The sequence below is a fragment of the Syngnathus scovelli genome, chromosome 1, assembly GCF_024217435.2.
Source record: "Syngnathus scovelli strain Florida chromosome 1, RoL_Ssco_1.2, whole genome shotgun sequence".
Taxonomy (NCBI): Eukaryota; Metazoa; Chordata; class Actinopteri; order Syngnathiformes; family Syngnathidae; genus Syngnathus; species Syngnathus scovelli.
Window position 1 is genome coordinate 19,849,056 of NC_090847.1, and position 27,468 is coordinate 19,876,523.

The following is a 27,468-nucleotide window of genomic DNA, read 5'->3' on the forward strand; positions in this document are numbered from 1 at the left end:
AAAAAGATTTTTTTTTAAACGATTTAAAAAACCGTGGTCCTTGGAACCGCCCTTTCCGGTCATGTGACGTTTAGGACAGTTCGTTCCGCGCGTCTTCTTTTGTTGGCGGGTGTTTGTTGACTGCCAGACCCGGGGAAGGTTTACCTCACGTTTTGTTGTGACACTGTTATATTACTTATCGCCGCCGTCACTTATAAATAAAAAATATGTCTGACCTGACCAGAGGTAGAAGATTGGATGATAACAACACCGAACTAGGGGACAGGTAATCATATTGAGTCGGCCTAAATTGTTGTGTGTTTGAAGAAGATGGGTATTTACAGATTGATTTAATTTCATTTAAGGATTCAGCCTAAATCACTCTATTAGTGTTTATCGAGTACACTTGTAATCCAACGTTTGCTAAACTGTCGTTTCCCTGCTCTTTTGTTCACTCATTGTATAGCTATTGATGTTGCTTTTTGTCTACTTTGATGGCAATATTTGCGGCGCTACTTGAGCTAGCTGGTCTTTATGCGTGTTAAAACATGTCCTTTGATCTAATTGTATTTTGTGTATTTCGTTCTGTTTGTGGAATTTATTATGTGGGATATCGCGACGCTCAACATGGCTGGGTGAACCCAGTAAAGGCGGAAGTAGAACGCAAATGGCGGGAGAAACAAATGGCCTCTATTCTTGAACAAAAGGCACGAGATACGATTTAGTTGACTACTAGATAAACAAATACGCGCGGTTTTAATGTGAGAGTTCTAATATCGCGATGTCCTCGCCCCACACACTCATACATGGTATAAGCACCGTAGTTGTGCCCTGGCATTTTCCTCACCATATAATTTTTGATGTAGTTGTGCCTGATTATCGATGGGATTGCGCAGAAATGAAAAAGCCATGTTTGCTTCAAGTGGGAAGCGATCAGTAGGATTTAGCATACCCAACCTGCCAGCAAACAACTTAAGTTCAACCAGAGTCAAATTCCTTGTTTGGCATGCTCAAACTTGGCAAATAAAAATTGATTTGATTTGAAATTGATTTGACAAATGTACATCCTGTTGAGATATGTTGAGGGAATCCATCTGTTCTTCCGTTCATTATCTGAAAGGTTTATCCTCAAAAGGGTTGTGGGCATGCTAGGGTTAAACCCAGCCATCTTAGGGCAGTAGACGCCAAACTGGTTGCCAGACAATCAAATGTTTTCTCTGCCCCCCACCCCCCTCCCTGCCCCGCACTGTGTAGGTCTCATGGCCCATCACGGTGGTCCCACTGCAGGAAACGAGGCATTGATGGAAGCTTGCGCTCCAGGAGAGATGATGATGACAATCGTGAAGATGACACTCGCTCTAACAACAGAAATGCCAGGTATGCATGTTTCTGTACTAGGACTGCATCTATTATTTCAAGAATGGATTAATTTGTCGATTATTTTTTCATTTAATTAATCAGATTTAAAAATGTTCCAAAATTCTCATCCCTTTGTCAAAAACAAAACATTGAAAAAAAATACAGAGTAGTCATGGTGTTTACTCATTTATCCTTGTCTTCCAAAAAATGTCAGCAACAAGTGAAATTAAGCAAACTTGACTTTCTTATTTTTTAAATATTATATAATTTTTCATTTTGGGGGCAATTATCATATCTATTACCCCCACACGGTTTCCTTCATTCTAATTACTTGTTATACTTAATAAATGTAACTTTTGAAATGTAAGAGGAAGAAAAAAATAGAATAAATAAACAAAGAATAAATAAATCTGAAAAACACCCATCCGTTTGCAAGTGCAAGGTGGAACTATCCCAGCGGTCTTTGGGTATTTTTAATAATCATATATTATAATAACTCGACTTGCACGTCGGATACTACTACTACTTCAGTACGAACGGCTCATAAAACTGCTTTTCTGCTTTTTAAACAGCAGCAGGCGGCTTTCCCACCTCCTCTGTAGGGTGGAATCGTGCTGTGTGACTTCTCATATTCGTTTTGTTGCTAAAGTATTTTATTTTAGCGCGACAAATCTTGCATACAACGTAGCATTTGTCCAATTCATTTCCTCCGTCAACATTGTAGAATCCAAAATGATTCAACACGTCTGCTTTAAAATTTTTAGGAGCAGGTCGGATCTCTCGGCGAAGTAGGTTGAATATCTCAGGCTCAGCCATGTTTGTTGTTTTTTTTCTGAAGGAGTGTACTGCGGGAGTGTGCCGCTGTGCTCTCGGTCCGTTCCGCATAGCGTCTCGGAGAATGCGCTTACTGTATTTTAGTTCCGCTTTACTTGGCATATGTAAATAACCGGAATTTGGATGTTTGCGAATCGTTCTCGATTCTTCCACGGCCGAGTCGCGATTAATCTAAGAATCGGAAATTTCCCCCACCTCTATTTGTCACCATGACATGCAACCCAACGAGATGTCAGTGCACCTCTCTTGCTCACTGGTATTTAAATAGAAGTGTTGGTTGATAAGTTTGTATTGTGACGTTTTATGGTTCTCTTTGGTTTTCTGTGCCAGTTTTACCACCCCAGAAAGCAGACGCCCAGTGTCTCGCATTGCAATGCTACACACTGATTGGGGCAGCCGGGTGGAGGAGGACGACAAGATGAGGAGAGATGTGCAGAGAGACATGCAGCGGTAATATACTGCTTCCCCTTCTCTGTGACATTTTCTCTGACTCGGGGATGCGCGGTAGAGACAGTATATTTAATTGATGTTGTGGTGAATTTGCCCAAAGGTAGAGATCTGGACCCAAGCGACATATTGCGGCAATGCATATTGATTTGTATCCCCTTCCATGTGCCGCTGCTCAATGTGACATAAATGCCATCAATGTATGGCCAGCCCTAAAATAAAGTGGGGATAAATATATCTCTGTGAAATAAAGTTTATTTAAGTTGTTATATATAGTTCACCTTGCTGCTTTCTGTTGTTTGTATTGGGGAATCGTTGGTGTCTCTGCTAATGACGTGGAGGCAAACATTGGCTTTGCATTTGGAATCTATAAAGCATATTTATTTCCTCCTGGGCAGGGGAAAAAAAAACGGTAAATAGCGTTATTACAAAATGAAAGGAAGATGTAGATGACAAACTGCTACACACAGCCGCCGCAGACCTAAGCCAAAGTCGAAACGTCACTACAGCATACATCAGCAGCAATAAAAAGATGCATTGAAAAATCTTCAATTGCATATGAAATCCAATCTATCAACACTGGATGGCATAATCAAAAAAGCAAATGAAGATTGACTTTTATGTAGAACTCCCATTTGCTTTAGGAACTATAGATTGCCATCAACTACACCTAAGTTGCCAAATCTCATTAATACATTGAGTAAATGAATTCATGTCACACTTCTATCCTGGTCTCAAAATTTGAATAACTGAAATTTCAATGCAATACTTTTGATGCACTATTGTACAGTAAAATGTTTATGAATGGTATACTTGGTCATTTCTAACCCACTGTGTTCACTGTTCAGTTACAGGAGGAGGATACTTGCTGCAGAAGTCACCCAAAGAGAGAGAAAGACATCATCTGGCTCTTCTAGCAGGTGTTTTACCTCTCTATTTGTGTTTCTTTTTCATTCTTTGCATTCAGTCTAAATGATTTGTGATACAATTTTTTCAATATATATATTGCCAACAGTTAAAAAAAAAAACCTGTTTTTGTAAGCATCTCAGACTATCATTACCGTGTTTTTCGCTCCATAAGGCGCACTTGATTATAAGGCGCACCCTCATTGAATTTTTTATTTTAGAAATGATTTCATATATAGGGTGCACCGAATTAAAAGGTGCATAAAATAGAAGCTATACTGCAACAAACTGAGGTTGGCTAGGGTTGCGGTATGCATCCACTAGCCAATAACCAATGAGCCTTCAGTAAACAATCGCGCTTCTCAAACTATCTCCTATAAAAGTGATTGGAATCGACTAAAGTTCGATCTAACACATTGGTACTGCTTACTTATGTTTCCCTTCCATATCGGTCCGTAAATTTACTCGAAACATTAACGGAACAGCCTATTTTGAAATGAAATAGCCTCGTGGGTACAACAGCTATTCAGTGACGACCCTTGACCACGGTTGCCGTAATGCTGGGAAGCGATGTGACCTTGTAATTTACTAGTAGTTCTAAAACGTACTGAAACATTTTGGCAGAGCGCTGTGTACAACCAGTATGGATCAACAAATTCATCAATTGATCCATATATAAGGCGCTCTGCATTGTAAGACGTGCTTTGTTTTTTTTGAGTAAATTTTAAGTTTTTAATTGCGCCGAATAGTGCGGAAAATACGGTACTTAATTTTTCTCAATGATTCTGCAGCTGTGACTCCAAAGAGGGGGAAAACATTGAAATGGACGAGGCTGTGTTGGTACGACGACAAAAACAGATCAACTATGGCAAGAATACACTAGCCTATGATCGCTACGTCAAAGAGGTTCCCAAGTAGGTACATAGCAAAGACACACGCACACACTTTTAGTGTTATAGCTGTGTAGTAAATATAAATATAATGTAGAGGGAGAAAACTGCAGCCTGGAACCTTGTCTAAATGACTTTGTCTACCTTTTGCAGGCACTTGCGACAGCCAGGTGTTCATCCAAAAACTCCTAATAAGTTCAGAAAATACAGTCGGCGGTCCTGGGACCAGCAGATCAAATTGTGGAAGGTCAAATTACATGCGTGGGACCCCCCAGCAGAAGAGGGAGGAAATGCCAATGATGTGTAAGCAAATGGTTCACTTTATTTTACCAGGCCTAAACTATTCATAGTCTTTTGACATGCTTTGTTCTCTGCTGTTGCAGCGAGGAACTCCGTCTTGAAGACGTCATGGACATTGAGCTGGACTTTCCCATACTATCTGATGCTGGCAATGGTACTTGCTCCTTCAGCACTCACAGTCGGTCACTGGAGGTGAGTGGGTGAAGAAGCTCTTCTATGTGAAAATACACATGGCACAGCAGAAAATATACTGGCACTGTGCCAAATGTATGGAGTGCCATTGAGCAAAATCAGAAAGGGGAGTTTTTGTAAATGTGGATTGTCAGGTCATTCTGTTGTTGTTTTTGTCAATGGTATGAATGTCAGTGGTGCAGAGCTTATAAAAGAGCTTATAAATAATTTCTTTAAAAAAAAAATTCAAATGTCAACGATGATGGAGTTGCATTTCATGGACGTCACTAAATATGACGTTGCACCATTACCCTGCCTAATAAATGTACATAGCTGTTACTAACACTATAAATGTAAACTTGACTCTTCATATTTCAAGCAAGATTAAATAAAAGTCAAATATTAAGTAAATACTGTTACTTGCATAATGTCTAGGTCTGATATACCGTATTTTTCAGACTAAAAGTCGCTCCAGAATATAGGTCGCATTAGCCATAAAATGCACAATAACGTGAAAAAAAACCTAAATAAGTTGCTCCGGAATATAAGTCGCATTTTGGGGGAAATTTATTCGACAAAATCCAAGAACAGACATGAACGAGCACCAACAGGCTAAACGATAGGACTGATCTGTGTAATGTTAACTGGCTCTATACTGTATTTTATTACATCACACAACATCCATTTTAGAAAATTACAAGATAACATTGAGTTGCATTGCATTGACTCCATGAATTCATAATCATGAATTGAGGACTGTCTCAGCAACTTTTGACAATGACACATACATAGTTCATATTGATAAAATATAGATGGCGCAACATTCCCGCATGAAGTTTTTAATTGAATGTTGTCTGTTCCAGGATGATGACTGTGCTGGAACTCCAGTCAAAATGCAGAAGACAGACACTACGGCAGAGTTTGACATGGCATAGCTCATTGTTTGTCCTGTTGTTAAATGTTCATACTAGTCCAATATTTTACATTCACTACTCCAACAATATTTATTTTCTTCAATGCAATCCTTTGGATCCTCAAGGTATAACCCACGACACATGCACTCTAAGCAGTGCCTTACTAAAATTACGAATGACTCAGGGATTGTTTTGTTTTGTTTTTTTCAGTATTATATGAGTTTAATTGGCTTATGTGTTGCTGTTTAAAGATTCACTTGAAACAAACATACAATGGTGAAGTGCTGCAGATAAATTTAATACAAATATTTTCCTTTTAATGGATCACTGTTGTAAAGTTTGATTTCGTTGTATAATTTTAAAAATGGGAAGGACATTTGTCTGTTTTCTTTTTTATAAGAGAGATTGAATGCTTTGAAATGTTTGCTTTATTTGTAATAAATAAATAAAACAGCTAGTTTGTGGTACCACGATGAAAAGAATTTTAATTTGACATCCGAGCACCGCCTCGGTCCATGCAGGCTCCACTAATCATGCATTTTACATTAGTTAATCGGGCTTAAGATGTTAATACTTTTGGTGAAACAAATGGCAATACCGCTTTAACTTAGGCAGCAATCTGTTCTAAAATCAATATTTATTATTACATTTTCATCATGGATGTACTGAAGCCTATCCAAGTTGACGGAGTTGCAATGGCTATACAAACAGCCTTGCCTAACGGTAACCCCCCACCGCTCAATTACCGTTTGCAGTGCTCTAATAATGTAAATAGGTATTTTTTCAAATGTATTATTACAACCTCGCCAATGCATGTGTAATTTGCTAAAAAAAATAACCGGAAGTGAAAAAATATGAATTTAAATAATGACACAAACAAAACAAATGGTACTAAAATTGCAGGGCTTTTTTTTCAAGCAATGAAAAACATCCACAACAAAGCAATGTTTTTTTTCCCCCTATAATTTCTTTTAGAAGGGACTAGATAATTTATTAATCATTGCTTTAATTAGATTTAAGATAGATCCATTAATTTTTTTTGTGAACTTGGGGAGGGAGCGGTATCAACTGTTCTCCATCCAGGTGGTGGCGCTGACATTTTTTTCGCACGGCAAATACATTCTTTTCTCCTCAAGAAGAACTTAACAGCGGGCAAGGGGAAAGAGTCACGGCTTCAGTGCAAGTTAAAATCGGTTTGTTTCAAGGACAAAAGGGTGTTGAGGACCATGCTAAGGGCTTGTGTCAGAGGTGCGAATTCTACACTCCGGGTAAGACTTCGACACTGCTACAGTTGCTGCTTTTCCACCACAAGACGTTACACAAATTCCACGAGTAGCATTAGCATGCTAGTTAGGGGAGTTGTCATTCAGTGACCCACAACCAAACTCGCGGATTTATATAAAGCTATATTTTAAACGTTAAAAAAACAGCAGAGGTTGTGCACGTGAGTTATACTTGCTTATTCTAGACTCCCCTCACACACGTACGCACACAGTTATGACTGAAAACTACAATATATTAAACTACTGTAACCTGGATATTGCAGACAAAATTGCTCCTGTCATAGTTTGTGAACAGTTCATTTGAAATCACAGGTCACGGGGAGTTGTGCACGTAAATATGTAAAAATACAACTTATTATTGTTCCGTTTTTCTTAAGAACTGTTTGGTGGAAAACAACAACAACGTTTCTGTCAAAAGTGAAGAAAAAATTAACAATACCCGTTCAACAAGGATCAGGAATACCAAAACAAAGACTTGTATTACATTACGTGTTTCAAAGAGTTGGACCAGACCTCGAGTTTGACACCAGTCCCACTTTTGGGATCTAATCAGTCTTCCTCCACCCTAAGTGTTCTGTGTATCTTCTCCAGCTACAAACACCACACACTCCTTAAAAGCAGATTAACATAATTTACTTTTGCTTCTTAGAAAACCTATGGGCGAACTCCACGAAACAGTCTGCAGCCGTGCAGACACTACACAGCTGGGGAAAGCAGGTAATACACACACAAATGCAAATGCAGTGTGGAGCAAGAAATGCAATTCTCATTTTTTCCACCCATCAGTGGCGCTGCCAAAGTGGTCACTGCTGGCTTGATGACAGTCGGCGGTGGCATTGGAGGAACAATACTCTATGCCAAATGGGACCACAAGTTCAGAGAAACTGTGGAGAAAAATGTTCCTTATTCAGATCAGCTGCTGGAGTTGGCATTGGGACCTGCTCCCCGAGAAGTTGGTCTTTCTTCTAAAAAGCAGGTCAGGTCATATTCCCCAAAAATGTGGTGAAGATGTTTTTAAATAACAGAGTGTCAGAACATCTTGGGAAATTAAATTATTGTAAGTTAATTGATTGGCTACCACCCAAAGTTGGCTGGAATAGTCAAAATCTTAACATCTATGTAAAGATGGAATTGTTGATGCGATTTTTAATATTGGATCTCATTATATGGTGTTATTTATGTATCATCCTGACATTTACAAATTCTCACATCTTAATTGTCATCACTTTCTGTTATGTAGAGTGAGTTGGTCCAACCTCCCTCAATGTTGGAAAGAACAATGAAGGCGCCTAAAGCCAAGCAAGATAAAAAAGTGAAGGAGTCTGCAGAGAGCCCCACAGAAGTGGCTAAACTACTCCCGACACAGCCCGCACAGAGCCTTGAGGGTAAGACAGTAATTAATCCCCGGAAGCACAATTCAAAAATGATCCATTGTGAGTTGAAGGTGATGGTTGTTGGTGGCGATGGTGTTTTTATTATTAATAATTGTCGCATTCCCGTTAAACATGGTTATAATGTACATAATATAATATATATACTAATCATAATGTGTCTTTCATCAATTGAAGTAGACCTACTGCACAAAATTTTAAATGCTGGTTTGTTCAAAGTTTGAATTGTCAGTTTGGTTCTGATTAATTAATTAATTAATTATATATATGTGTGTGTATGTCAAAGTCAGCTTTATTGTCAATTTCTTCACATGCCAAAGACACACAAAGTGTGTGTGTGTGTGTGTGTGTGTGTATATATATACACACACATACACACACACACACACACACACACACAGTATATATATGGGATTTCTTTTATAATCTATACATTTCTGACATGACACACAAAATAGCCCAACAGTCGCAATATGATGTTCCACCTTACTGTTTCTATTCTATCTTAATATCAATCTGATTGAAAACAATACTGGGTGCAAGTTACGTAATTCAAAGAATTATAGACAAAATGGAAAAACAACAACTGATTAATAAACATGCAGTTGAATTGGCCTGCAGACATAGTGCTTGACATGAAGACAAGGCAAGGCAGTATTGCTTACATCAGAAGTAAGTTATTTAACTATTTCAAAACTCTCCCTCAGATTCCAGTCGATAAAGAGAAAAAGCACAAATCTGTACACCACAAATGAGCTTTTTATGGCTAGAATTCTAATAAGAGATGTAAATCCATTGTCGCTCTGTTTAAGGTGGTTAGTCCAACAGATGATTGTGTGAAACATCTCATTGACATATTGCACATTATTGATTTATCAGTGGGGTTTAGTTATGACACATTCAGAACTGCCGCGTCTCATTACTTTTATTCATTTTGATTGAAAGTTTGAAACGTCCAACGCGAGATGGATCCCTGACTCTTTAGAAAACAAACGTACATTGGTATTATATTTGAGTTGTTTTTATAATATAAATATCCATTTGCCCTCTGTTTCCAAGCAATCATTGACATCTCTGAGGGTAAGATATCATCCGACGCTTCAATTAATCTGACATGTTGGGAAAACGGTTTCTCTTTTTAGGAAATATAATGTAGTCTTAGTTTGCCTGTAAATTGTGAATAAAGACTCTATGCTGTAGTAGGTATAGTACTTCTTTTCAACATTTGTCTGTTATTATAAATACAGATGATCCATCTGTAATTGATGTAGACATAGTATTGATATAGAGTGTACCTCGGTTCCAAATTTTGCAGTTGCATATCATACACTGCCCGTCTGAAAAATGAAACAACTTAAAAATCACGCCACAAGGTATTCTACAGCAGGCTACAGAAGTCTTATTTCTCTTGTTGCTAGGCTGGTGTCATTATCTTTTTTGTAATCCACCAGCAACCCGCACAGTAAGCCATTATATATTTTATCGTGTATCAGAATCTCTTTTAAAAAAATAGCATGTACTGATATCAATGAATTAAAAATGAGGGCAGCAGCATGAGAAGAGTCACGTCACTAGATTTAGTTTGGCAATATTCTGGATATTTTAAGTGGTAACATTTTTTGATAGAATTATTATCATTACCTTAAATAATACCATCCCGGCAACAATCCCGTACCGCAGCCTTTGTACTGTGAGGAGATTGTACAGTACAGTGAGATTTTGATGTTGTATCCCCAGTATTGACCCAATACATTCTGCCACATGGAATAAAGTGTGCTCAGTTATCATTGTAATTATTGTTTTTCAATGCTTTATGTACTGTACATGGACGAGTATTGTTAGCCATACTAATGTATCTGGTCAGAATGAGCCACCGTCATATTTCTAGTGCCAGAACCAAGCCCGAATAAGATAAAACGTAAGGTTGCATCAGGAAGGATGTCGGACATTAAACATCCCAATAGAAGGAATTATCTCAGAGGCACAGCACACAGTCTGGAGGATTTGGAGACCAAGATTGAGTGGCCAGATTTAGATATTATGGAATTGAGCACAGGGTGCTTGAAATGGAACTGCCAAGTAGAAGGCAAAGAGGAAGCCCAAACAGGATTCAAGGATGTGTGATGCAAGGGAAGACTCAGATTACTGGGGTGTTAAAGCAAAAGATGCTCAGAGCATGAAGAGATGGAAGAGAATGATTTCCTGTGGCTACCGCTGGATATTGTTAAGGTGAAAAGAAAAGAGGTAGTATCTTACTGTGGTGCTTTTTATTGGAGTGCACTTTCCACCATAGGAGCAGATGCCCCTTACAGAGGACTAGTAATGGGAAAGTGAAGATTCAATTTTGCTTCATGAACCAGTTGTCTTTATTGACTTCTATAGAACTTTATGTTCAACCATGAGTCTGAAAGTACATTGACTTTCCATTTCTATTCCATCCAGAGGAGAAAAAAAAATATAACAAACGGTTCATGAAGCAATATCGAAGCTTCATTTTCCATCACTACCCAGGACCCCCTGTATTCTAAATACGTATACAGTAGCAGGTTTTATACAGGCATTCCTACATTGTGTGGTCTTCATTGTGTTCCATCCAGAAGCGTCAACTGAGGCAACTCACATAATCTCAGCCATCAGTGAAGTACCATCAGTCCCTGCTCCATGTGACACTGAGGTGCCGGTCAAAGGTAGTACCATCTAGATCTACTTCTATTTATGGTTGTCTCATTGCTATGTGGTAGGTGCTTTGTTACAGCAGCTGTTGTAAAATGCGCGATATAAATAAATTTGTATTGTATTGTACGTATGAGTAGCTGTACAGTCCATGCCGACGCTCTGTAGGCTCCATAATTGTGTGCTTCTTTCTGTCTAGAGGAGTGCAAGGAGTGTCTTCACCATAATGTAACTGCAGAGACAGCCGCAGTTTCCCCAGAAATAAAGCCTGTAGCACAAGAACCACTCAAAGAGCGTCCAGTAGAAGAGGTGACAGCTCGACTTGCTCAACAAGATCTAGAGGAGCAGGAAATCCTGGCCTGTAAGCTAGAGCAGCACAGTGTACACACAATTACAAATTAAAAATGCCTCTTTCATGCTATGGCTGCACAACATACAGTATCATACACAATACATTACTTCCATTTGTTTGTCTTGTGTTGTTCAGCTGTGTCAGGAAACCTGGATGACTCATTGGCTAGCTCAGCGCAAGCCACGCTGCGGGCCATTGGAGCTCAGGAGGCAGCCTTGCAGGCCATTGCGCGACACACTCAAAAACTGAAGGAAGCTATGGAAGCCGAGGTACACTGTTTATAAGACTGTTGTTTGAATTTGAGTATTTTGGTTGCATCGGTTGCCTCTGCATCTGATTTAGAATCTGAGCTTTAGCTGAGTCTCTAAAATTTCAAGCACTACATCGCATTAATACAGAAACTTCATGGTAAGACCTTGGTTGTCGCGTCACACATCAGCCAGTGGATTTATATACCGTATTGGCCCGAATATAAGACGATGTTTTTTGCGTTGAAATAAGACTGAAAAAGTGGGGGTCGTCTTACATTCGGGGTCTAGACATTATACCCATTCACTTGTGCGCAGCGGTAAGTTAAAGGTTGCTGGTATCGACTGAGTATGTTGCAGTGATTGCGTGCGTCTTTTGACACAAAGTGAGTATATACATTTCATTGTTACTACTGCCGTTTGTCCGATCGCGGTTTCCTTCGTGTGTGCGCCGTTTAATTGACAGCTCCGGCGCGCTCCTTTCAGTTTGCCTCGCATCGTACGAGCAGTGTACACGCATGACTACAGCCGTTACGTAGCGGCACGGCGACTAACGGTCGCCAGCAAATGTATTTTGTTGTTTCGATGACTTATGTATGGTGTGTTGCCGAGAGTATTTCATTTATGGTTATTTAGTATACCGGAGCGGTTACGCGCAGTTAGTTATGTAATGTGTTTATTAGTGTTGTGTGACGTCGGAAGTTGAGCGTTGACTTACGTGCTGTATTTCTGTCTGTTGCAGAACCACACACACACACACACACATATCTCACACACCCTTCACACGCTTCATACAATAATCACACACACAAGAATCACATTCACACACCCAAAGACTCACCCATGTACACTACACACACCTGCTCTCACATCCTTACGACCAAACGTGTGCTTATACCCTTTTGCCAGTTTGCCTGTATGCCCCTATGAGCCACAGTGCCTGTTACTTTTTTGCCAATAATTCAGTAAAACAATCAAAACTGAACCACGTCTTCCCTCCTGTGTTCTGACCGACACCCGGGGACGAAAAGAGCATAACCATCCGAGCCAACCCCCTATACAGTCCTCAGGCTCCCCAACAATAGCGGTAGCAGTTCGCATTATTTTATTGCAATGTTTTTCCTTATTCAGATTTGTTTCAAAACTACAGTTAGACTTCACTTTGATGGCTAATGCAGTTATTGCAATTTTGTTGTTTTATCACAGTAGATTGGTTTATTTACATTTCAAAAACCAGAAGCCATTCATTTACAAATGTGATTGCACTTTAGTTGACATATTTAAATGTTCAGACATTAAGATGTGATAGACAGTTTTTGCATGATTTGAATGAGGCAAAATAACATGCTTTTTCTCTTGAATATATTGTTAAAATCATTTGTTTCAGATGTAATCATTTCCAGTATAAAAATTTAATCTGGTGTTAAAAAAGTCTTTTTTCAAACTTGAGTCTTGAAAAAGAGTCTTATAATCAGGGTCGTCTCATATTCGGGCTAATACGGTATTACAAATGAGTTTAGGAGCCCAGTTAAAAGGTTTCCCCGGTTACCTTTTCAAAGTACTCTTGAGCAATAACTGCAACCAGTGGCTCCTGATGCATTTATTGATCCCGAGATGGTTCATATCTGTACAATGACTATAAAATTCTCCAAGAATTCAACAATGTATCTGTTAGTCATTTAAACGCAAGTGTAATTTCTGAGGGGGGGTGGTTACTGGGTTGCTCTCCCTAAATAGGCCAATTGTCGATGCCCCGAAACATCACAGTAACAGCTGTTCTCTTATTCAGGTTCCGCCACAGGAGAAGTCAGCCCAGTGGAAAGATCTTGAAGCTTGTCTTGCAAATAGAGCAGCTGCAGTAAGCGATGCTGGGACAGCTCTGCAGAAAGCTAAGTAAGCAATTTTGTTTGACCATCGAACAAGCTCTTTGGAAAAACCATGGCTAATTGTATTTGTCCTATAATTTCGGTTGGGTTTTGTCATTGGTATAGGCCAAAGCTACAAGTTCCGCTTATGCCGACTGATTTATTTTGAATTGTAGAGTATGTTTTGTTTTTTTGTGTCTTTGTTTGGTTTACTTAATGTCCAGGTGTGATAGAATGAAGTGAACCCTTGTCACAAGGATGCAGTGCAGATGCACTTGCAATAAGTGAAACTGTGACATAGAGACCAAATTATTTAACAACAGACTTATAATTCCCACTTATAGTTCCCACTTGTATAAACACATTTAAACTTATTAAAATACTTATATTGTATGCACCTCTGGCCAGTTTTGCACAGACATATTTTGCTGCATCAAATTATCTAATGATTAAAATATATAACCTTGATAGTTTCATTTTTTTCCCCTCTGAATTATCAGAATTTTCCTGTGGTGTTTAAGCTCCCTATCTGAAGCCTTGTAAGATGGAAGACAGTTGGTGTCATCAATCTTAAAATGGAAAAAAAAAAGCTTTGTTCACACTGCAGCTTTTTTGCCCATATGCAACCCATATCTGATTTTTTTATTAAAGGGACAATAAAGCGAGCCAACATTGGCACTTATGTGATAGAACGGTATTAATAAATGATGTCAGTGCTACAATTCCCCCATGAAAAAAAACTCAGAGAAGAGATTCAACGGCATTTTGGAACAGAAGGATGGTATACTTACTGATGCCCACTTTTTGGGTGGAGTTTGCTTGATTTGACACATCAGCCTGACTTCATCACGGAAGGAATGATGACACATGAACAATTTGGCTCACAAAAAGCCCCTCGGAACGTGTCGTGTTTGCGTATATTGGTGACTGGTGAAAGGCAATAGACAGACGTGCCAGGGCACTTCAGCTGCAGAGAACCTGCTCATTTATTGGTCTTAAATCAGTCACAAAGAGGCTAATCCTTGTGATATGTTGAACTAGTCATATGTTCAGATGCCCATGTAAGTTTTGATGCCAATTGCTAGCTGTTTTTGTACATTTTAAATGATAGTCTTTACAATGATTTCCAATGGGGAAATTGTGATCGCTTCCTTCCATGATGTCATCAACCAAGGCATGGAGGGGAGCAATGGGGCATTCATTGTTTTCATTGTTTCATTATTGCTCCAAAATGGATGGATAAAATAGAAAATGCAAACTTTTTTCATTTTCCTGATTAGAAGAAATACATGAACTGGGCTCGTGAAAAATCAACCATCCTCGCTTTACCCTGCCTATAAGACAGTCTGAACGTCTCAATTCCAATGTTGGTTTATGTATTTTCTTTTTCAAATCTGACCTAGGCCATTTTTATATGTAGTCCTGGATCAGATGCATATCCAATGTTTTTCAATGTGACCACAGTCACACAAAATCCAAATTGAGCATAAAGAACTGCGGTGTGAATATCGCCAAAGACTGTTCCATTTGAGAATACATGATATGACAATACAAGTAGCTAATCCGAGTACAAGAGATTAAAAAGACAGTACCATTATTTTATATACCCATTGACTTTCCATTGCATTTTAGCTTTCTATATTGTACTTTGCAGTTAGGTGCATTCCAGAGAAAGAAAAACAAACACTGAACGGCAGCATTGCAGTGATTCACTGTTTTCAAATTGTATCTCTTTTGACAACCGGAGTTGTTTACATAGTAATTTACTTACTTTAATTATTTTTTTTATATTATTAATTTAATAAAGATAACATAGGACACTTAATAATTTAGTTTAAAATGAGTTATTATGATTTTGTGTGATTTTACCAGTCTTACTATTCCTCTCTTATCGTAGTGAGGCCTTGGACAATCTCAAGTCTGTCATTAACAAATCCAAGGAGCTGAATGTCCCTGCTGTCCGGCCCCTCACATTAGCTGCAGAAGAGAATCTCTTTAAAATGGTGGTGGACTTGGATAAAGTGGTCAACAAGGTAAGGGTATCTAACGTACACACCTTGATGGAATTGCAATTTAAGTTACCACCTTATTCAATATTAAATCATCTGCTTGATATTATAAGAAACATTCACTTTCTTGAGTCTATCCCAACTAATTCTAGTGCATGTAGGCTGTGAGACAGAGTAAAACCTGGACAGATTGCCAATACATTACAAATCATTCATCATCAATTTTGAAACCTCAAGTTAATTGGAAGTCTTTAGTTGGCTTAAAGAGCCATGTCATACTAAATTATTATTATTATTACTATGCTTTTTTTTTGCGCTAATTCCTTACCAAAAATATCCCAGACAGGTGCTGTTTCATTCACTCACTATATGAGCTTTATTTCCACATAATTTTGAGATGTCTTACTTTGTGAGTGGTCTTGAACACACCTCAAGTCTACTGACGTGTGAATACAGTGGAACGGTTGTAGTAAACTCAACGTCTTATTCTGAGTTAGAAAAGTAGCCACAAAATATTTCATTAAAAAAAATGCATCGCCATTGTGCTAAAGGTAAGAGATTAGATAATCATGCACATACACATACACATACACATGCGACTCAAGCTGCCTTCTTCAATTCCCATTTGAATCAAAAAATGATCAATCCTAATCACCTATTTCAATAAGATGAACAACTTGGAAGTGTTTTTTCCCAAAACTAATACAATAGTTTGAAGTTGCCAGTTCAACTATCTAAACTTTAGGGAATCCTAATATTGAATGTATTGTTTTTGTCCCCTCAAGTTTCCCTCTAACTTTTTTTTTCTTTTAATTGTTCCTCTATATTTATCTTACCATTCTCTTCCTTGTACTTTTGACTATTGGATAGGTGCAGTCTGCAGAGTCAGAAGCTAAGATCGTCTCCCAGTACGGTGAACTGGTAAATGAAGCCAAACTGCAATTCCAAAGAGAAGTGAGCAGCCTTACTCCGGAGATTCAGGCCAACTGGAAAGGACTCAGTAAGCCACCCAATCTGATAACTGTAGTAATTTGATGACCATATTATAATTTCAGTATTATTGCAATATTGCTAAAGAAATGTAAACAAAATGTATCACCAAACGTATGAAATACATTTAGCGATGCAGGCTTTTTCAACATGTTTTATTTAGGTTTTCAAAGTTGTCAGCCTTTTAGGACCCTTGCTATTACTAGAAAGATTGTTATATACAGTATAAGGATCAAAAAATAAAAACTTTGTGTGTTTTTGTATATGTGCGTGTTAGCTGGTAAGCTGTCAACAGATGACCTGAATGCTCTAATTGCCCATGCACATCGTCGCATTGACCAGCTGAACAGAGAGCTGGCTGAGCAGAGAGTCAGGGAGCAGATCCATATTGATGCAGCTCTGGAGCAGCAGAAATTGGAGCACCTGAGAGTGCAGGAGGCAGCTGTAAACACGTCCTTGCAGCACATCAAGGAGGACGCGCGACTTGAGCAGGAGAGGAAGGTACCAAGAGACTGCCTCTGCGTTCTTTGGCCATCATCAGAAATGGATGGATTGCAGTAAATAATTGTCTGTTTCTTTAGCTGTCAGAATTGAGGGAAGTGATGGAAGCAGAGATGAGAACTCAACTTCGGCGTCAGGCAGCTGCTCACACAGACCATGTTCAGGATGTCCTCAAAGTGCAGGAGCAGGAACTGAAAGCAGAAACTGAGCAGGTTATTGAGCCCAACACATGATTTGCTTAGAAATTTTTCATTTGCCGTTCTCCTACCTGGTGATGGTGTTAATTCTCTAATCCTGTATTCTCCATGGCCCTAACCTGTCACACAGAGAGGGGAAGGCGGATTTGGCAATATCGTTGTTTTTGCTTGTATAGGTCCTTGTCTCCATATCAGTCCTAAATGCTCTTGTGTTGTCCTTTTAGGTCCTAAGCAGTAAGCTGCTAGAACAAGAGACCAAATACCGTCAACTGAGTCAGGAGCAACTGGATAACTTTACTCTGGATATGAATACTGCTTATGCAAGACTGAAGGGAGTGGAGGAGGCCATAGACAGTAAGATTCTCTCAACGCAAGATTTGCACGGACAATATGAAATGATTGAATGATTTTCTTTTTGTTCACAAGGTCAGTGGGGCAGATTTAAAAATCGTGGTCTAAACATCTATATTGTTTTAGCTTGCCTCTACATCTTTACTAAGTTGTCTGCTATATACTTAATTGCATTTCAGGAGCCTCTGATGTTAGTGTCAGCCTTTGTTGCACCTGCACTGACATTTGTCATCTGTGCAGGCCATGCGGTTGCAGAGGAGGAGGCTCGAAAAGCTCATCAGCTGTGGCTTTCTGTGGAAGCGCTCAACTACACCTTAAAAACCGCTGATGCCGGTTCGCCCACTAAGCCATTGGAAGACGCTGCTCAGGCTCTGCGAGACAGCTGCCATGACAATGAATTTGCTTTGGCTCTTGCTTCAGCCCTTCCACAAGAATCGCTGCAGCGTGGCGTGTACAGCGAGGCCTCTCTCCGAGCCCGCTTCCATGGTTTGCGCTCACTCCTTCGCAGGGTTGCCCTTATTGATGAGTCTCACAACTCCTTGTACCAGTATTTCCTCTCCTACCTGCAAGCAGCACTACTATTTGAGGCAAAACAGCAAGCCCCGCCTGCCCACCTAAACGCTGAAGATTTAGACCCTTTCAAGCTCCTTTCGTATGCCACCTACTGCATAGAGCACGGTGATCTGGAGTTAGCCGCTAAATTGGTGAATCAACTGACAGGAGAGGCTCGGAGAGTGGCGGAGGACTGGCTGAATGAAGCCAGACTTACTCTGGAAACCAGGCAGGTGGTCAGTTTGTTGTCTGCTTATGCAAATGCAGTGGGGTTAGGAACCACCCAAGCTCCATAGGCTTACCGTCTGACTAAAAAGGACACTTCCATTAAAAAGTATCAAATAATTTCCTTTGCCACGCTTGAAGTAATAGCTTGCGTTTTGCTTAGGGGAGAGATTTTCAGTAGTGTGAGCACACATAAACCTAATGATGGTTGTTTAAAAACACTGTCACAATGATTATTCAACAAACAAATAACTGGTATACCCACTCAGTCTGGTGTTTTCTGTATGAACCCACTTGAACCAGGTATTTATTTTTGGCATCGTTAATTAGTTTTTTGCCCAAGAAATTGCAATTCATAAAAATGTCGTATGAGCAATGTGTTTGCATTTTATTTTTGTCAATAATGCACTTCACAAATAAATCATGAATAACAGGTGGAATTTGTTACTCTTTTTCTTCCTGAATTTCATAAAAAACATGATCATGCCAACTAGTACAGTTTTCTTTTAGATACCCACTGGGTAAGAATCAGTGCAGGCCAACTAAATGGGGATTGGTTTGCTATTTATACATTACATTGTTTACTGTATAATATGGTATTGTTGTCATAGTATATAAACTGCACAAGCTTGTGGTTTAATGAATGTTAAAACAGCCATATCGGATATATGTCACCTGAAATATTCAGTAAATCCTGAAATATTCAATACTCAGAGACAGTCAAATAAATTTGATGCAGGCATTAAATCAGAACTTGGACATACAGCCTAAACTCGGTCCAATACATGAAAAAAAATAATGTGATAATAAAGCTCAAAATGCGACTAGTAGTCCAAGAATTTTGCACAATAATTAATACTAATTGCAATTTGTTGACATAACTAAAAAAAAAAAACCTTAAACTTTAACGATAAACACAGCACTGGTGATAAAAACACATTTCCACATTTCTCACACAATGTCATCCTAAAGACTAATGACAGAATTGCCTAATTTTCATTAACACTGTGCCTGTGTTTCTTAATGTTGGTCATGTAATGTAGTATATCAGAGCACACTTGACTCTCAATTCACAGCGTACACATACTGTATTTGGTGTTTGCGTAAGTCAGGTCAGCTTTTATGCCGCCACACTGTCCCTCATATCTTTCTATTAAAGGTTAATCTTTTTCTGCTGATTAATTTTTGAGTGGAATGAATTTCTATCACATCGGACAATCCCAAGTGTATGTGTATGTGTACACAGTAAACGTGTTTGTGCGTGTGCATGTGCTTGAGTGCGTTAGGAGTAAGATCATGCTAACGGTGGCTGACAGCCTGTATGAAACTGAGCTGTTTAATTTTGTAGAATGCTCACGCCCCTAATTCACAGATCAAATTGTGCAACCTTATGCTGTCAGAGCTCATCCCACTCAGCCAGCCGTGCACTTTTCTCGAACAGTCACCAAGGCAGCATTAAAAGCATCTGATGGGTGTAGTCAGCCTTATGGTCTTTGATTTTTAATTGCTGTGAAAAGGGTAGAGGAAGTGAACCCAGACCAGGATTTAGGGTGAACAAAAGAGAGGGTGTGAAAGCAATGCGTCTGATTGGTTCTGGTCCAGCAAGTAACAGTGCCTCAACTAGATCAAGCCAGTGCCTTGGAAAAAGCAGATCCTCAATTTTCTTGTGACTGCTCCCATTCTACTTGCCCTTATTGAATGGGCACACAAATTACGAGCCCATCTGTGCCCACTGAAATCATTAATTTTTCCCTTAGGACAGAATCAATGTTTTACTGCCAACAGTTTGGACAGCTACATTGCAACACAAATTCATTGGATAAAGGCCAAATAACGAAGCGGACAGACATTAGTAAAAGCAGAAGCAATTGGCTTTATGGTGTCTTGACTCCTTCCATGTTCTACTGCACACAGCTCTCGTTGTACAATACACTTGACCTATTTAAGTACATTTATCACTGCAGTAGGGCCTCCAAAGTCTAACACGACACTTTGGAAATTTGACTAAAACAAGTACAAGTATCCCTCCCCACTTCGCGCTTCACCTTTCACGAATGCGCTACTTCGCGGGTTTATAAGTGATGGGAGAACGGCGTTTAAACACGCTGATAGTGCGGGACATTCCTCTGAGCAATGTGTGTCACTGTGGACAAGCGCGGGAAGCGCAGCAGCCAGCCTGTCACGAACAAGGCAGGACAATCATGTGCAACATGGACAGTTTATTTAGGGGATGCAAAAAGAGGAAAAGGGGAATAGGGAGCCTGGAATACCAGCAGAGCAGGTGCCCGAGGCAACTGACGAACCAGTCAGCTAGCTCGCGTCCTGCGTCATAGTTGCATCACGGTACACAGCGGATCAGGCAAACGGAAATCAGGTGTAGGCGTGCGTGTGTCCAGGCAGACAACCAGCCAGGCGTAATGCTACACAGCGAATCAGGCAAACGGGAACCACGTGGCAGGTGTGCGTGTGTCAAAGCAGACGAAACGGTGAGGACTGACCAGTGAAGGGCGTCTATATACACACCCTAATCAACGGGTAACACAGGACAAGTGGTGGCGCTCAGTGCCGCTTAGCACACGCAGTTCCGTATTGGCGACGCACGCCCCGAGGTCTGGCGCGAATGGCACATCAGCCGGCCAGCAGGGTGAGAGCGGAAACGCGACACAGCCGCGCAAAAAAGAAAAGTGCACTGCCGTGCAGGACAATAGCAATAACTGCTCATAGCGCAGGTCGTGCCTCTGAGCAATGTGCTTCATTGATAAACGCAGGGTGCGCGGCTGGTTGCCGTGCATGTAGGAAAAAAGCACTGCCATCCAGAAGTTGAGACAGCGGCAATGAGCCCTGATAGCGCGGGCCGTGCCTCTGAGCAATGTGCGTCATTGTGGACGTGACTGAGTCCAAGCACAAGAGGCAGCTGCGGGCCATGCGCAAGGGAAGAAGCACCAACCGGTGCAGAAGGACTCGGGACTCGTGACAATAGCACGCCTTTGTTCTTTTATTTACTGTAAAAGTACAATACGTTCACAGAACAGTGTGGGAATGGTTATTAAGTGAATGGGAAAGGTTTGTGTCGCGTGTCGTGTGTCTCCTAACTGTGAGGCAGACATGCTAACCAGTGCACCACCGAGCCGTCCCCTGAACAAGTTCATTTTAAAATTTGTGAACTGAACTTTGTGTAGAAAAAGAACTTTCCCAACACTGTTAACAGGAGACAGGATGTTCAATAAATACTGTTCCAAACATGTTCAATAAATACTTCAAATTTCAAAAACATATTCGGTTAAATAATCGTGATTTCAATATTGATCAGAATAATTGTGATTATAATTTGTACCCATAATTGAGCAGCCCTAGATTCTGAATTTTATGAGATTAGGGATTTTATGCAGCAGCCATCTGGCGCTATAGAGCCTATCAAAATGTCAAACTCTCTATGAAGCTCCTCTGGTCCTATGTCAATTCTGTGGATCCGCTCATGTGTCAATTCAGCAAACAGCACGTCTGTAGCAGTGTGACTGCCCCCTTGACATTTTTATAGCAGCATATTTCAGTGCCAGCCACAACAGAAATATGCTAATCCTCCCTGACATTTCAACTACTACTAAAGGTCTTGTACTATTTTCGGACCAACATTTGTCCTTCTACACATACAATAATGGTGAAAAGGTTACCTCATAGTTTATTGTCTCAAATGAGGGCAATTAACACTACAAAGCTGTATTTGAGCAAAAACAGTGACAGTGTTACTAAGTTCAGCAAATAAGTCATTACTTTATTTAAGGCAAACTGCTCAATGAAAGACAATTGGGTGCCCAGGGTTGGACACAAGTAGGCTGCTGTGTCCTATGTAATGACTCTCATACCAGCTCTGCCGAACCCCTGAAGCCGACTCACCGAACCCCTAGGTTAAGGACCACTGGTCTAGACCCCGCATGTAAGACTACCCCCAGTTTGTCAGTCTTATTTCAGTGCCAAAAACTTCGTCTTATATTCGGGCCAATACGGTAAGTATGAAACATTGATTATCCAAAAATGAAAACCAGTTAATCATTAATTGAGTGGAAATGTGTTTTTTATGTCCTCTGTAATTATACGATTTTTTTTCAATCCCAATACCGGATTATTCGATAACATTTTCAGTAGAATATCTGGACACCACAATATTTGATAACTGCAGTCTTGAACATGACTGATTCATTCTTATTAGCTGAGTAGTTCAGATTGCCTCTGCCACCTCCAGCAGAAGAATGTGAGCAATAGCTGCAGAGGATGCAATGATAGCTTCTACTACCATCAGCAAGTTCTCAGCAAGGTAATACTGTATGTTAATGTGAAGAAACGCTGAGAATTTGTATTGCTTTTTATGGTCTCTGGTTAAAAAAAGTTATGTAAACACATCTGTTTATGACAAAGAATTTGAGCACGTGCGAAGGGAAGGATAGTGGTTACTAATGAGCCCCACTGGTAAATCTTGGCGAATGTACTGTAATTGACTGAGCTTAAAGGCTCAGGGCTTCTCAGTAAGCAATTTGCAGAGTGCAGTGGTGTAAAACAGAGTTAAACCTCTCATGCACTACTTGTACAGTAAAGTGCGTGTTTGTGCGCCTGCATGTATGCGTGTTTGAGTCCATGCTCATCTTAACTGACTTAACAGCAGACTAAACATGTGTACTAGTATGATGCACCTTCAATATTAGGGGCTTGGGAGGTGCTGTGAAGGGTGTTCTATTTAAAATGCTTAAAACCTAATATTGCTTTTCTTAAACAGAACATTTATATGATGATTAGAGACCAGATTAGATTAAAATGCCCCTGGATTGCCCTAGTTTTCCATTTAAGTTTCAGTTCTAAGGCCATTTGCGGAGCATTTCTTAACCCACACACACACACATGAGACATGGGTGGCGACGAGGGCTGATGGCAATGAGCACCCAAGATGATGAGCCCCAATGTTTACATCGAGTAAGATGATTCCCAACAGTGATAGCAGAGGCCTGGTAGTTTTGGCTACCTTGTTTTGGATGCGCCATCGACCCAAAATTGGACCGTTCAAAATCTGGTTCGACCCGATCATGAATGGCTGATACGTTCTGCAATTTCATGTACAACAATGGCTGCGTTGACCCCTGGAGGTTCTGTTTTCCAAGGACGTAGGAAATATTTTTTGAAAATCAGACCTTTTCTCGCATCTTTGTTGATGCCAAATTTACATTGAATGTGACTGATATATCCTACTATCACATTGTTGTTTCAGATGATGCACCTCTTTCTTTAGTTGCTCATTTTCCCTCTAATCATCGCTATACCTCTTATTGGTGATTCAATACATCACTTTAGTCGCATGACAAATTTCATAAATTGAAGTGCACATTGGCCTTTAGAATTCTTAAATGGTAAAAGTACATAACCTGTTTTAGCAGGTTGCCTTCTCCAGCTGAGGCTTGATGAGAAAAGCAACAAAGAACTCAATAGTCAGTGTGTGGGAGCAGGTGGAATTACATATGTACTAAGGACGTTCCGGCAAAATGTACATATCATGCATAGAAAACATGCAGGACATCGGAATTGCCCACCCCTGCGATATGGCTTTCGTAGGACCAGGGTTAAAGTTAAATAAAGGATGTATTATGTCCAGCAGTTTTAAAACCTTTGGAATCCGTCGTATTGTTGGCCGCATAGCATATTTGCCCAAGTCATATTTCACTATTTTTGGAAAAGAAAGAAGAAATAACACAAGAAATAAGAAAAAATAACACAATTTTCATAATACAAAGAAGACTGGTGTCAGAACATACTCCCTTTTCAATTAATTAAAACTAAAAAACCTAATATAGTATTTAAGATGAATGGTGAAACATTTAAATGAAAATGCTTAAGCATTCAAATTGTCTCCATGAAGACAGAAGCACAGCCCTCGAGGGGAGAGAAATGATTGATTTTCTAAACCAACACATAAATCTTCCCCGTTGCTTGCAGAGTGTACTCATCCAATAAACTTGGATTTTCAGATTATTCTGGGATGTATAATGGGAATCAGAATTGTTGCCATTTTAATAGTTTTAGTGGTGTATGAAAATCATATCATACACAAATTTTATTAGAGTGATTATGTATGCTTCTTTTCGAAGAACAAAGATGTTAAAGATGAACCTGACTTTTTGGACATTTGGGTGAATAGACTGAAAGGACAAAAAGGAAAGACTAAACATGCAACTACTAAGTTCTCCTACCAAATACTTGTTATAGACCTGACTGCACAGTAATCATTTTTACTACTCCCTTCAAGTGTACTTAATTTATACCTGCGTTATTGCGAAATGAATTATCCAATCATGCAGGATCAGCAACATTTAAAATAAGCCATGTTTGTTGTGCACAAGCCAGCAGGATTGATTTCCTCAGTATATTTAATAACAATAATGGTCTCTGCAAAATGATGAAGTTTCATATGCTTAATGGTGAATGATGCACAACATATGGTCATGAGCATAATGGTGAATCACTGCAGCATGGTATTTTGTATGACAATGAATTATGCAGTTTAGTGACAGTAATGCTGGATGAATTTTGGTGGTGCTGTTTGGCTGCTGGGCGAATGGACATTAGTAATCATTACAAGGTGCATGAGCCGACTGCGGCTCTGTGAACCTTGAGCAGGTGGTGCAGTCATGGCTGAATGAAACCCAGTAAACACCACCCAGTATGGACAAAATCCTGCAGGCTTGTTGGAAAGTGAAGCTAACCTCGGTAACGTCAACGCAGTAAAACACAATTCGTATCAGACATGTCCACACACATACAGTTTTTATATGAATAAATATCTGAGCATAAAGAGGAAAAGGTGTTTGATTTGTTTTTAACATTATATTAACGATATCAGGATAGATTTACATCTTTAAAGTCTATCCATAACGATTTTTATTTAAGCAAGTTTTGACAGTGGAAATTGATTATGTAAGGCACAGGTGTCAAACTCAAGGCCCGGGTGCCAGATACGGCCCGGCCCGCACATCATTTTATGTGGCCCGCAAAGACAAATTGTGCATCAAATTCGTGTGACATTACTAGAATTGCAAATTGTCTTCACTTTTAATATCTTTTTTTGAAATATTTGATCAGTTTTTACTCATCTGATTTGAAAACGAGTTATTTGTCAGTTTGTTTTGTAGCTTTTACTGTATATAATATGAGGTGCGCATAGATTTATTTGGGTTGACAGTTATAAAGGCCCTCCGAAAGAAGCTATGACTACAATGCGGCCCGCGAAAAAAAAGAGTTTGACACCCCTGATGTAAGGGGACGTGACAATGGACTAGTTTCTGTTTTTCATGAGGTGAGTTTGTGTGATCGCGTCATGCACTCCTCGCAGAAAAAATAGCTCTGGCTTATTAAAAATGTGTTTTCCAAGTCTATTTTAGGAATGATGCACAGTGGAATCTTGACTGTCGCCTTGTATTCGATTATGATAATAATGCAGTCTTTCTATGTTTATCATTTATCTCATCTTTGACTGCCCAAAAAGTGTTGAAAGCTATCTGCAACCTTTATACCGACCATACTACGTAATTGTGAGGTATTTGGGGTCATGCAGAGTGGCGCGACCAAATGCAGCACACTGTTTATTGGGGATTGTGGGAGGATCGAGCTTGGTGGACTCGAGGGACGAGGCAGAGACATGGTCGATGATCGTGTGTTCGGTCGGGGCTGGCGGCGTTCGGGATTGGTCGGTGGATGGGCAGTTGGTCAGGACAGGCAGTGTTCGGGCGTGATTGGTGACCGGGCGGTTGGTCAGGGCAGGCAGTGTTCGGGCGTAGTTGGTCAGTACACAGAGCGAGGTCGGCAACTTGGGATGAGATCAAGGACCAAGGCACACGGCACAGGAACAAGCGGGAAGCATATGGAAACAAACTGACAGGGAAGTGCTGGGTATGTGGTTAAATAGCAGTGGTTGATGAGCAGAGACGGGTGCAGGTGATTGAGGTGATGAGTGGGCGTGGTTGCGCCATCCGGTGTTTGTTGGCCTGGCGGGCGTAACCGTCAACGGACCACAGGAGTTGGGTCCAGGCTCGGGTCCAGGCGCGACGACAGCGACGAACGCAGACCAATGCAGATGGTATGCGGCACTTCGTTCCTGGTGATCAAAGAGTGGGGGCTGGTAGCCAAACACACAGTAAAATGGAGACGTGCCTGCGGTCGAACTAGGAAGAGTGTTGTGGGCATACTCTACCCAGGGCAGTTGTTGGACCCATTTGCGCTCCTTGTTCGCCGAAATGCAGCGCAGGGACTTACCCAGCATTTGATTCAACCACTCCGCCTGCCCATTAGACTGGGGATGGAACCCTGAGGTCAGGCTGGCCGTGGCCCCTAGAAGACGACAGAACTTGGCCCAGAAGGACGATGCAAACTGCGGACCCCGGTTCGACACAATGTCCCGCGGAAGACCGTGAAGTCGGAACACCTCCCGCAGGAGGATCTGGACCGTCTGCTTCGCTGTGGGCAATTAAGGCAGCAGAATCAAACGAACCGTCTTCCTAAAATGGTCTACTACCGTGAGGATGACCGTGTTTCCTTTGGATGGAGGGAGACCAGTCACGAAGTCGACGTAAATATGGGACCAAGGCAGCGGTTGGAGCAGCCTGGCTGGCGGACGGTTAGACGCTTTGCAACGGTTGCAATTGGGACAAGCTTTGGACGTAGTTTCAAGTGTCCTCCCTCAGGGAGGGCCACCAGAAGCGCTGGGCCACCACAAACTCCGTGCGCGCGGCTCCTGGGTGGCAGGCGAGATGGGAGACGTGCGCCAAAGTTGGAGAAAACAAAATTTAAGGAATGCGTTTGCAGTCATGTGTGGTTTATGATAATTGAACAGAAGTACACGCAATGAAAATTGAATCCGCTCTGGCAGGTGGCATCTGTGCTGGAATGCTGCCGTCCACTTGACCTTTGGCCTCTCTGAGTAGACAAGCAGCCACTGAAGGAGAGGCATCTGTTGAGATATTTTACCCTTGGTTGTTTTCCAAAACCAGCGGATATC

General features: G+C 40.5%; 2 protein-coding genes across 3 annotated transcripts; both read left to right on the top strand.

The window, feature by feature from the left end:
* Nucleotides 1-60: 60 nt before the first annotated feature.
* slbp (stem-loop histone mRNA binding protein) lies at nucleotides 61-6,257 on the top strand. Of its 2 annotated transcripts, none has more exons than XM_049756005.2 (8): nucleotides 61-265; nucleotides 1,234-1,356; nucleotides 2,503-2,622; nucleotides 3,474-3,539; nucleotides 4,317-4,439; nucleotides 4,569-4,718; nucleotides 4,799-4,907; nucleotides 5,750-6,257. In XM_049756005.2, the coding sequence occupies exons 1-8, from the start codon at nucleotides 207-209 to the stop codon at nucleotides 5,819-5,821; spliced, it is 822 nt and encodes a 273-aa protein (XP_049611962.1). In that variant the 5' UTR covers nucleotides 61-206; the 3' UTR covers nucleotides 5,822-6,257. The 2 variants fall into 2 exon arrangements, with proteins under 2 accessions (XP_049611962.1, XP_049611961.1); XM_049756004.2 differs by having other exon boundaries at nucleotides 62-265; nucleotides 3,468-3,539.
* A 644-nt stretch (nucleotides 6,258-6,901) lies between these two features.
* On the top strand, nucleotides 6,902-18,877 carry immt (inner membrane protein, mitochondrial (mitofilin)). The gene is made up of 14 exons (XM_049755992.1): nucleotides 6,902-7,068; nucleotides 7,733-7,800; nucleotides 7,870-8,059; nucleotides 8,324-8,468; nucleotides 11,072-11,161; nucleotides 11,347-11,508; nucleotides 11,635-11,768; nucleotides 13,537-13,640; nucleotides 15,510-15,645; nucleotides 16,492-16,621; nucleotides 16,889-17,112; nucleotides 17,193-17,324; nucleotides 17,534-17,663; nucleotides 17,901-18,877. Exons 1-14 carry the CDS (start codon nucleotides 7,027-7,029, stop codon nucleotides 18,506-18,508), a joined length of 2,295 nt encoding a protein of 764 aa, XP_049611949.1. The 5' UTR covers nucleotides 6,902-7,026; the 3' UTR covers nucleotides 18,509-18,877.
* The last annotated feature ends 8,591 nt before the right edge of the window (nucleotides 18,878-27,468 follow it).

Bases quoted from the DNA above. Each gene is read 5' to 3' on its own strand.
- slbp (XM_049756004.2), top strand. From the start codon at position 207: ATGTCTGACCTGACCAGAGGTAGAAGATTGGATGATAACAACACCGAA. The intron at 2,623-3,467 runs GTAATATACTGC...TTCACTGTTCAG, and splicing joins GTGCAGAGAGACATGCAGCG to TTACAGGAGGAGGATACTTG. The intron at 4,719-4,798 runs GTAAGCAAATGG...CTGCTGTTGCAG, and splicing joins GGAGGAAATGCCAATGATGT to CGAGGAACTCCGTCTTGAAG.
- immt (XM_049755992.1), top strand. From the start codon at position 7,027: ATGCTAAGGGCTTGTGTCAGAGGTGCGAATTCTACACTCCGG. The intron at 11,162-11,346 runs GTAGTACCATCT...CTTTCTGTCTAG, and splicing joins CACTGAGGTGCCGGTCAAAG to AGGAGTGCAAGGAGTGTCTT. The intron at 16,622-16,888 runs GTAAGCCACCCA...TGTGCGTGTTAG, and splicing joins GGCCAACTGGAAAGGACTCA to CTGGTAAGCTGTCAACAGAT.